The sequence below is a fragment of the Oncorhynchus masou genome, chromosome 5 (genome assembly GCF_036934945.1).
Source record: "Oncorhynchus masou masou isolate Uvic2021 chromosome 5, UVic_Omas_1.1, whole genome shotgun sequence".
In the NCBI taxonomy this organism is placed as follows: domain Eukaryota; kingdom Metazoa; phylum Chordata; class Actinopteri; order Salmoniformes; family Salmonidae; genus Oncorhynchus; species Oncorhynchus masou.
In genome coordinates, this window is record NC_088216.1 from 45,561,143 (window position 1) to 45,573,207 (window position 12,065).

The 12,065-nt window shown below is 48.9% G+C and overlaps 1 protein-coding gene across 1 annotated transcript in view; it reads left to right on the forward strand.

Moving 5' to 3' along the window:
* bsnb (bassoon (presynaptic cytomatrix protein) b) overlaps positions 1-12,065 on the forward strand; it is a 115,194-nt gene that overhangs the window by 77,573 nt on the left and 25,556 nt on the right. The window contains exon 5 of the mRNA XM_064965702.1: positions 1,294-7,974. Within this exon, the coding sequence (XP_064821774.1) occupies positions 1,294-7,974 (6,681 nt within the window). The remainder of the gene's footprint in view (positions 1-1,293; positions 7,975-12,065) is intronic.

The window sequence follows — 12,065 nt, forward strand, 5'->3', positions numbered from 1 at the left end:
GAGGAAAAGGCACAGGACGTACTTGTCTATGGAGGCGCACTGGAGGTTCTAGAGCGCAGAGCTGGCCCAACTCTTCCTGACTGGATGCTCACTCCAGCTCAGCAATTCCGGAAGCTAGCACAGGGTGCACTGGAGACCTTATGTGTGGGACCGGCACAGGTAGCACCGGGCTGATGACACGCATCTCAGCACGCCCACTCTGCAGCGCTCTCAATGCCAGCACCTCTCTCTGGAATCTTTTGTCGAGCTCCTCACTTGACTCCCTGACTGGCTCCATGTGCCCCTCCCAAATGTTTTCTTGGGGTTGACTCTCGTGCCTGCTCCGTTGGGCTATCTCCTCATATCGTCACCGTTCCACTTTCGCTGCCTCTATCTCCTCCTTAGGACGGCGATACTCCCCGGGCCTGCATCCAGGTTCCTTTTCCATCCTGGATCTCCTCCCAAGTCCACTCCTCCTGTACATGGTGTTTGGTCCATTTTTGGTGGGATCTTCTGTTATGATTGTCGTATGAGTGAGACCAAGGCGCAGCGTGATATGCGAACATTCTCCTTTAATGAATGAAACACTTAACAAAAACAACAAAACCAACAAACGAAACGTGAAGCTATACAATTTAGTGCAGACAGGCAACTAAACATAGTCAAGATCCCACAACACAAATGAGGAAAATGGCTACCTAAATATGATCCCCAATCAGAGACAACGACAAACAGCTGTCTTTGATTGGGAACCATATCAGGCCAATATAGACGTACTAAAACCCCTAGACATACAAAAACTAGAGTACCCACACTAGTCACACCCTGACCCAACCAAAATATATAGAAAAACAGAGATATCTAAGGTCAGGGTGTGACACTCAGGTTCCCTTTATCTAATATGAGGTTTGGTTGAAGATCTGATAACATTCAGTACCAAAAATATGCAAAAATTTAGAAAATTAGAAAGGGGCAAGTACTTTTTCACAGCACTTTATGTATTACATTATCTGTTATAGTTGCATGTGCTTTGATGATTGAATTCCTTTCAATGTAATTCGTCTCTTGTGTCTTGCCAGAATAGTAATATATCCTGTATAAGCTCCATTGCTTTAATTCCAACCCCTATCATCTGTGAAACAAATGCTCATAAAAGTGACACTACCGTTGAGTTAGGTGAAACGATAGGAAAGAAAGGGTGCGCTGATGCCTGTAATAGACTTTTTGCTATAGAAACAAATTAAGTCAAGGGGAAAAAGGACTGATGCTAATACCGCCCTCTGACCTCTCTCTTTCTTTCTCTCTTTCCTTCAGTATTCCAACAAGTCCAGCACACAGAGCCTCAGTGACACGGGCTACTCGTCAGATGGGATATCCGGCTCCATGGGCGAGATCACAGGCCAGATCCAGGAGGATCCAGGGTTGAAGCTGAGTGAACGAGGCCCCTCTAGCCCCTCTGAGATAACCAAGCTGGAGAGCTCCATGCGGCCACTGCTAGAATCAAAGTCCAAGGAGGCTGCAGACCAGGGCCGGGGGAGGCCTCACTCTCTGTCCATTGGCCAGGACGAGGAGTACAACTCGGATGGGGAAGTGTCGGACGATCTCAGCTCAAAACTGCGACACGACTATGTGGAGGACAGCAGCGAGAGTGGTTTGTCCCCCTTACCGCCCAGGCAGAAGAAGTCCCATAAAGAAATGACAGATGAGGAGTTCATGAGGAGGCAGATCATGGAAATGAGTGCTGACGAGGATGAGATGGAGGAGGAAGAAGGGTACGGCTACCAGAAAACAAAAAACAAAAAGGATTTGGGGAAGGAGAAACGACGCAGTCTCACCCACCATTCCAGTAGTTTTGAAGAGGACACCAAGGGCGCTGATGGTGAAGAAGACGAAGGTATGATGGCTTCCCAAGGAGGCCTGCGGCGGTTTAAGACCATCGAACTGAACAACTCAGAGCATGACCTCAGAGAGCCAGAGCTGGAGATGGAGAGCCTAACTGGATCACCAGAGGAGCGGTCGAGGGGGGAGTATTCCTCCACCCTACCTGCCACCACTCCCAGCTATACCTCCGGCACGTCCCCTACCTCTGTGTCCTCCATGGAGGATGACAGTGACAGCAGCCCCAGCCGCAGGCAGAGACTGGAAGAAGCCAAGCAGCAGAGGAAGGCTCGCCACCGCTCCCATGGCCCACTCCTGCCCACCATTGAGGACTCATCAGAGGAAGATGAGCTGAGGGAGGAAGAGGAGCTTTTGAGAGAACAGGAGAAGATGAGAGATCTGGACCTGCAGAGGATCCGCAGCACAGCCAGGAAAACTAAGAGAGACAAAGAGGAGCTGAGGGCCCAGAGACGTAGAGAGAGATCCAAGACTCCGCCCAGCAACCTCTCTCCCATCGAGGATGCATCCCCAACAGAGGAGCTGAGACAGGCAGCAGAGATGGAGGAGCTCCACAGATCCTCCTGCTCAGAGTACTCCCCTTCCATGGATTCAGAGGCAGAGGGCTTTGAAATGATGGGCTCCAAGCTCTACAAGTCAGGAAGCCACCACAACCTACCCACGTTCATGTCTCTCTACTCCCCCACTGAAAAACCTACTGCCACTTCACCATCTGACAAGACACTGAAAAGTGCAGAGGAGGTTTATGAAGAAATGATGAGGAAAGCAGAGATGCTGCAGCAGCAGCAGCAGGGACAGCCAGGAAGGCCAGGTCAACAACAAGGAAGTCCACAAAGGCAACCGGCTGGGGCACCTCAGCCTGGCAATAAACAACATCTAGACACTGGAGCTTCCCTAACACCTGGCTCCAGCCCCACACAGATCTCTGCACCTGTTTCCTTCTCCTCAAACGACCCACGTGGGTCTGGACGAGGGATCCCCCAAGGAATCAGTGTGACACAGCATCTATCGAAAGAAACCCAAGACAGGATGAGGACGCAGACTGCCAAAATAGGGGGTGTTATCCCCCCGGCAGCTGGAAGACCAGGTACTCATGGACCAGCACATGGGGTGCCTCTTCCTGACCCTGGAGTGCCCTCCATCGCATCCTCCCTCTTCTCCTATTTTAAAGGCCCCAGTCCTCCTATTTCCCCTGCTCCCTCTCCCTCACAGAGCCCCACTCATTCCCCGTCCCCACGACCCACAGGGCCTGGGGTGTCCCCACGACCCTCAGGGCCTGGGGTGTCCCCACGACCCTCAGGGCCTGGGGTGTCCCCACGACCCACAGGGCCTGGGGTGTCCCCACAAACCACTGGGCCTGGGGGGTCCCCACGACATTCTCAGCCTGGCGCTGGTGGCCCAACCTCCCCAATACCGCCACAACAACATGGAGCCCAGACGCCACAAAGATCAGCGTCGCCACGCCTTGCAAGACAACAGTCCTCCTCCGACTCACCAGTAATGGTGATAACTCTGGGCTCTGAGACCACCACCAGTTCTGCAAAGCCTTTAACTGTAAACTCTTCCACTTCGCCCCTGTCCTCGCCAACACAGGGTATACGTCAGCCCATGTATCAGCAACATACTCCTTCAACAAGCTCCCCAACATCCACACAAATGCACCCACTGCACCAAACCCCTCAACCTGGTTTACAGAGGCCGCAAACTGCAGAGAGGGTTAATGTTGGTATGAGCATGACAATGACAACCACAGCTACCACATACAGTCGTGGGTCAATGTCAATGGAAAATATCTCCCTATGTAGAATCTCCAACGTTCCAGGTACCTCTAGGGTCGTGGAGCAGGGCCAAATTCAAATGCATCCGACTGGACCTGCATCTGTGGTGGACCTGAGAGCACCAATGAAGCCTGCCCCAATCATCATGACTGACCAGGGCATGGATCTAACGTCTCTGGCAACTGATACAAGGAGGTATTCTCTCGATGCTGAACAACCACCCAGCCGTCACACAGCGGTGCAGGACCTGAATGCAGCCATGAACCTGAATGCACAAGAGCAGCCGCATGTGTCTGCGTCCACTCCAACAACAGTCACCGTGGCAGCCTCCATGTTTATATCTCAGCCGAAGGGGCATCCAGTGGTTTACGGAGATCCCCTTCAGAACCGTATGGATCTGGGGCAAGGCGTGGGATCAGCAATGTGTCTTACACAAACTAAGACACCCATCACTGACCCGTCCATTCCTAAGATTGACGCATGTCTGGAGGATTTGGGCATCCAGCAGCAGCAACTCCAGATGCAGCAGCAGAAGCTCCTACAGCAACAACAGCTCCTCGAGCAGCAGCTCCAGCAGCACCAGCAGTCCTCTTTCGCTCGCTATAACCTAGCAAACCAGGTCCAGCCGCTGTTGCTGAAGAAAGACCTGGTGGTGAGCCAGACAAGCATTGGCATTGCTCAGCCTGTGGTCAGTGTCAGTGCAATTCCTAGAGTATCTCCCTTACCTCCTCAGCCAGTGTCTGTGGCTCCACCTTCCTCTAACACTCTGCATGACTATTGTCAGGGTGGGCTTGCTTTGGAGTTGAAGAACAAGCCCACGGTCATGAACCTGTCCACGGGAAAGCCCCATGTCATGATGGTCCAACTGGAAGACCGCAATACATCTCAGGTGGCCACAGTGACTCATCTGGTCAAAGAGCCTCCTCCTCCTCCCCAGGTCCTGGATCTCACTGGTGGACAGATGCAGAAACCAGAGAACCAAGTGGCTTGTTGTGACGTTGTTTACAAGTTACCCTTTGCTGGTAGTTGTGCAGGGAACTTAACTCAGAAAAATCTTACCACTGAACCTTCCCAAGTCACCCTTCCACCCCCTGCCCCACATTACAGTGTAAGCCAGCAGCAGCAGCAACAGCAACAGCAGCAGCAGCAGCAACAGCAGCAGCAGCAGCAGCAGCAGCAACAGCAGCAGCAGCAACAGCAGCAGCAGCAGCAACAGCAGCAGCAACAACAGCAACAACAACAACAGCAGCAACAACAACAACAGCAGCAGCAACAGCAGAAACAACAACAACAACAACGTCAACAACAGCAACATCATCAACAGCAACAACAACCTGGAAATAATGGCTACCAGACATCAAGCATGCAAGGAGCACCAGAGGAGCTTAAACCAATGCAGGGAGTCCCTCCATACCCTATACCCCCTGGAGGGAGACTTCAACCTTCCATGTCTGACACCAACCTGTCTAATGCAGGGCTTCAGTACTATCAGAGGACTGACCCTGGGGACTTGGCTGTGGATCTGAGCACCATGAATCAAACCTACGAAGGAGGATATCTTGGCATGGGTGCGCAGTATGGATCCTACACAGACTTACGTCATGAAGGAGATGTTACAGGTCCTCCCTTACCCTTGCGAAGATACGGCTCCATGTCAAACATCAACCAAGACTACGGCTATGGTCAGGCAGGTTTACCGGACGCCAACCTGGCACAATATAGTGCCACCACTGCCAGGGAGATCAGCCGAATGTGTGCAGCTCTGAACTCTATGGATCAGTTTGGTCAACGGTACAGCAACCCTGACATGATGCAGTATGGTGCTGGAAGAGGAGCAGGCCCTGCAGCCAGGCTCAACCTACAGCAAAGTTTAGCATCAATCCGAGCCAACCTACTCTATGCCCCTGACGGCAGGCCCACTGCACACGGCCAAGCCCTAACCAATCTGATCAATGCCAGACAAGCAAGCATACGGGCCTTATATCCATCTGCAATGAGAGGAGCTGATGGCATGACATACTCCACCATCAACAGCCCAATAGCCTCTACCTTGCCAATAACCACCCAACCTTCCTCTGTTCTGCGACCCATGCCACAAGGAATATACCGACCTTACCCTGCAGGCGTGACTGCTGTACCACTGGCTAGCCTCACAAGGTTGCCTCATGTGACCCCAAGGATGCCTCTGTCTACACAGGGACCGTACGGTTACGCTTCTCCCAACCAGTTTCCTACAACAGCGGGTGTTCCTGGAAATGTACCTGACACAAGCACCTCCACCCAGGAAGCTCCTGTCTACCTTGGGAAGCCTTTGGAAACCGTTGCTGTGCACACAGCTGCAACTTTACCACCGGCCCACTCGGTTTCTCATATGGGTGGACAGATTGTACAAACTACTGCAATGGCAATTCAGTCTGCAAACCAACAGACCCCCCAAACTCATATCCAAGTGCAAAAAGTTACGACACATCCCCTTACACAAACTCAAATGCAAGCCCAAATACAGCAACAAATGCAGTCCCAAATACAGCAACAAATGCAAACTCAAATGCAACAACAAATACCAACTCAAACTCAAGCTTTATCCCTCACTCAAACCCAGTCCCAGCTAATAACTCAGCCTCAGCCCCAGGCTCTAGTGCAGCACCAGACTCAGCTGCAGCCCCAGACCACACTCCAGGCTGCAGCAGCCAGCACCACCATTGCTACTTCTGTAGACCCAGAGCTAGAAAAGGTAGAAGAGCGTTTGAGACAGCAGCAAGAGCAGATGCTGCAGATGGAGCGAGAGCGTGTGGAGCTGGAGAAACTTCGGCAAATGCGCCTGCATGAGGAACTGGAGAGAGACCGCATGGAGCTCCAGAGGCACAGGGAGAAAGAACAGATGTTGGTGCAGCGCGAGATTCAGGAGCTGCAGACCATCAAACAGCAAGTCCTGCATCAGCAGCAATCGGAAAGGGAGACCCAGCTGGTCATGCAGAGGGAACAGCTAGCCCAGCAGAGGATGCAACTGGACCAGATCCAGTCGCTGCAGCAACAGCTCCAGCAGCAGTTGGAGGAGCAGAAGAGGCAGAAGACTGCAGTGGTGGAGGCAGCAGCTGCAGCCGCAGCAGCCGAGGCAGCTGCTGCATCGGCAGCAGCAGCTGCTACAGCCACTACTGCTCAAGGGTTAGTAGTTGGAGGAGGAACCCCACAAGGTTTCATCATCTGTGACCAGAGTGGTAGGGTGATTCAACAGGAGGGCCAAAGTGTGCAGTTCTGGCAACCCCACATGGAAGGGCAGGTGGTCCAAACAGTGGTGACCCCAAGGCCTATACCTAGCTCTGCCTCTGAGATGTCCTTCAGAAATAGTGAGGATCAGGCGGAGTCCAGGGTCATGAAGAAGCGGAACTCCATGCCTCGTCTTAGGGACGAAGCAGAGGAGGAGCCAGTGAGGAGGATTGCAGATAGCTGCGTGCAGACGGATGATGAAGATGGTGAGGACAGGTATATGAACCGTAGGGGCAGGAGAACCAGGCGCATCGCCGACTGCAGCGTCCAGACAGACGACGAGGATCAAGCAGAGTGGGAGCAACCGGTTAGGCGCAGGAGGTCACGCTTCTCCAAGCACTCAGACTCTAGCGCGGAGGTCAAATCCGACGGAATCTCCAAAGTGTCCTCCTCTAGCATAGCCATTCAGACCACCAACGACTCCTCATGCCAGACTGAGACAGACCAGTTGGGCAGGGTCTCACCTGCAATTCACATCACTGCGGCTGAGACAAACAAGGTGGAGCTACTACACTACATCTCTGCTCCTGAGAGAACCCATAAGGGTGAGAGCTTGGCCTGTCAGACCGAACCAGAGGTCCAGTCTCAGGGGGTGGTGGCCCCTCAGCTCAGTGTCCCCACCACCATCAGCCCATACTCCACCACCATGCAGATGGTAGGCTCCACCCCATCTCCTCCCCAAGGGGTGGCCAAGTTTGAAAGGAGGAAACCCGATCCTCTGGATATTGGCTACCAAGGCCAGCAGCAGAACGAATCCCCATCTCGCCAGCCTCCCAAGTCTCCTCAGGTGCTGTACTCCCCTGTGTCCCCACTGTCACCCCATCGGATGCTGGAGACCACCTTCACCTCCCAGGAGAAACTCAACAAGGCGCACGTCACACCCCAGCAGAAAGCCTTCACTGCCGAGTCCCCTCAGCGTCATCAGAGCCTCCCCAGGCCCATCAAGAGTGTGCAGCGCTCCATGTCAGACCCCAAACCCCTCAGCCCCACCTCAGAAGACCCTGCCAAGAACAGGTTTTCACCGTATCATCAGCAGGCCCTCTCCAACAGTCAGGTATGTAATAAGTTACGTTATTATTTCACTTTCACTTCAGTAACATTAAAACACTGTGAGAACCCCGATTGCAAAGATGAAACAGGTCCTACCCTGCAAAGAAATATACTAAATATATTCACATCACCAAATAACAGATTAGAACACACTGTTTTGCAAAGGTGGTCTACAGTATCCTACAGTATCCTCAACAGGACTCTCTGGCGTAGCACCATAGTGTAGCCGGAGGACAGCAATTTTCCGTCCTCTTCTGGGTACATTGACTTCAATACAACACTTAGGAGGTTAATGGTTCTCACCTCCTTCCATAGACTTACCCAGTAATTATGATGACGTCCGGAGGATTCAGAGCTCTTGCAGCATGGATTGACATGTTGTCCACCCAATCAAAGCATCAGTGAATGAATCTAGTAATAAAAGCATAAGGTACAGATAGATAGCACTCCAGTGCATAAAATGTGTTGAGTAGTTGACTCAAAAAGAGAGAAAGACAGTTGAGCATTTTTGAACAAATTAATTTCTTAAAAAGTTAAGGAGAAGCATCAGACAGAGAGCTAGCTACAGTGCTTTCAGAAAGTATTCATACTCTTAATTCATAACTTTTCCACATTTGGAAATGTGTCACTGGCCTACACACAGTACCCCATATTTTTTTGTTTTTAGAAATGTTTACAAATTAATTAAAAACGAAAGCTGAAATGTCTTAACTCAATAAGTATTCAACCACTTTATTATGGCAAGCCTAAATAATTTCAGGAGTAAACTTTTGTTTAACAAGTCACAGAAGTTGTATGGACTCATTCTGTGTGCAATAATAATGTTTAACCTGTTTACCCTACATATATAATTATCTGTAAGTTCCCTCAGTCGAGAACTGCAATTCAGACACAGATTCAACCACAAAGACCAGGGAGATTTTCCAATGCCTTGCAAAGAAGAGCACATATTGGTAGATGGGTAAAAATGTTCAAAGCAGTCATTACATATCCCTTTGAGCATGGTGAAGTTATTAATTACACTTTGAATGGTGTATCAATAGACACAGTCACGACAAAGATACACACGTCCTTCCTAACTCAGTTGCAGGAGAGGAAGGAAACCGCTCAGGGATTTCACCATGAGGCCATTTAAAGAGTTTAATGACTGTGCTATGAGAAATCTGAGGATGTATCAACAACATTGAAGTTACTTCACAATACTAACCTAAATGACAGAGTGAAAAGGATGCCTGTACAGAATAAAAAATATTTCAAACATGCATCCTGTTTGCAATAAGGCACTAAATTTCTATTGCACTGCACACTGCCCTTTTCCACCCCTCCTGTATTCCCTGTTCACTCATGACTGCACGGCCAGGCACGACCATTATTAAGTTTGCAGATGACACAACAGTGGTAGGCCTGATCATCGACAATGAAAAGACTGCCTATGGGGAGGAGGTCAGAGACCTGGCTGTGTGGTGCCAGGACAACAGCCTCTCTCTAAACGTGATCAAGACAAAGTAGATGATTGTGGCCTACAGGAAAAAGTATACCGAGCACCCCCCCTTTCTCATCAATGGGGCTGCAGTGAAGCAGGTTGAGAGCTTCAAGTTCCTTGGTGTCCACATCACCAACAAACTAACATGGTCCAAGCACACCAAGACAGTCTGGAAGAGGGCACGACAAAACCTATTCCCCCATAGGAGGCTGAAAAGATTTGGCATGGGTCCTCAGATCCTCAAAATGTTCTACAGCTGCACCATCGAGAGCATCCAGACTGGTTACTTCACTGCCTGGTATGGCAACTGCTCGGCCTCCGACCGCAAGGTACTACAGAGGGTAGTGTGAACGGCCCAGTACATCACTGGGGCCAAGCTTCCTGCCATCCAGGACCTCTATACCAGGCAGTGTCGGAGGAAGGCCCTAAAATTTGTCAAAGCCTCCAGCCATCCATAGTCATAGAATGTTCTCTCTGCTACCGCATGGCAAGCGGTACCTGAACACCTAATCAAATGGCTACCCAGACTATTTGCATTGCCCCCCCCCACTTTACACCGCTGCTACTCTCTGTTGTTATCATCTATGCATAGTCACTTCAATAACTCTACCTACATGTACATATTACCTCAACTAAACGGCGCCCCCCGCACATTGACTCTGTACCAGTACCCCCTTGTATATAGTCTCACCATTGTTATTTTTTCTGCTGCTCTTTAATTACTTGTTACTTTTATCTCTTATTCTTATCCATATTTTTTAAACTGCATTGTTGGTTAGGGGCTCATAAGTAAGCATTTCACTGTAAAGTCTACACCTGTTGTATTCGCCACATGTGAGGAATAACGTTTTATTTGATTTGAACTGCATAACTGCAAAAAATGTAGTAAAGAAATCCAACACAACACATCAATAGGTACCACTCTTCATATTTTCAAGCATGGTGTTGGCTGCATCATGTTATGGGTATAGAACTAAGTGCAGGCAAATTCCCAGCGGAAAACCTGGCTCAGTCTGCTTTCCAACAGACACTGGGAGACAAACTCACTTTTCAGTAGGACAATAACCTAAAACACAAGGCTAAATATGCACTGGAGTTGCTTACCAAGACGACATTGAATGTTCCTGAGTGGCCTAGTTACAGTTTTCACTTAAAATGACTTGAAAATCTATGGCAAGACTTGAAAATGTCTGTCTAGCAATGTTCAATAACCAACTTGACAGAGCTTGAAGAATTAAAATAATAATGTGCAAAATTTGTACAATCCAGGTGTGCAAAAATCTTAGGGACTTATCAATTAAGATTCAAAGCTGAAATCACTGCCAAAGCTGATTCTAATATAACAGTATAATTTTAAACTGTCCCCTCGCCCATACCCGGGCGCGAACATCCGTTACACTAACATGTATTGACTCGGGTGTGAATATTTATTGAAGTTAGAGATTTATATTTTTAATTTTCAATATAATTGCTTAAATGTATTGAAACATGTTTGCACTTTGTCATTATGGGGTATTGTGTGTAAATGGACGAGGACAATAATATATTTAATCAATTTTGAATTCAGGCTGTAACACAGCAACATTTGGAATAAGTGAAGGTATGTGAAGGTATTAACTGTTAAACTGCTTGCTGTACAATGTACTGGGAAAGGGAAAGGGGGATAACTAGTCAGTTGCACAACTGAATGCATTTAACAAAAATGTTTCCTTTGCATTTAACTTAGCCCCTCTGAATCAGAAAGGTACTGGGGGGGCTGCCCTAATCGACATCCATTGGCCACCCGGGAAGCAGTTGTTGGGGGTTAATTGCCTTGCTCAGAGACATTTATAGTATGATATTATGGGGAATGGGGAATAAGATGAATACTAACAATGTTGGGAAGGGATCGCAGCAGTGATTGAATGAGGGTATGAGGCATGAGTTGAGGTGTTCAGAGTCTTGACTTCAGTGCAGGACAGGGTCATTATGGATGAATGGTGTTGGAGAACAGCTCAACTTCTGCTGAGGGCAGGACAGAATTTGACTGGGAGGACAAAAAACTATTACACAATAGACTACACAGTTAGAAAAAAAGAGATAAGAATGAGTTAATACAATCAAGGAGTAAAATCATTGATGTGTAATAATGTGATTGTGTATGTGTCTCTGATTGACTACATACGGTAATGACAGAAAATTGACAGGTATAATCACAGTGCTTGGAGAGGAAACATTCAATGTGCCAGTGGCATGAGACGTGGCTTCAGTTCACGTCAGGAGAGATTCCTCACAAGTTCTCAACTGGCAGCTTCATTAAATAGTAACCGCAAAACACCAGTCTCAACGTCAACAGTGAAAAAGCCATATCTCAGACTGGTCAATAGAAATAAAACATTAAGATGGGGAAAAAGAACACAGACACAGCAGAGGAACTCTGCCTAGAAGGCCAGCTTCCCGGAGTTGCCTCTTCACTGTTGACAATGAGATTGGTGTTTTGTGCGTACTATGTAATGAAGCTGCAGTTGAGAACCTGTGAGGTGTCTATTTCTCAGACTAGACACTCTAATGTACTTGTCCTCTTGCTCAGTTGAGAACCGGGGCCTCCCACTCCTCTTTCTATTCTGGTTCAT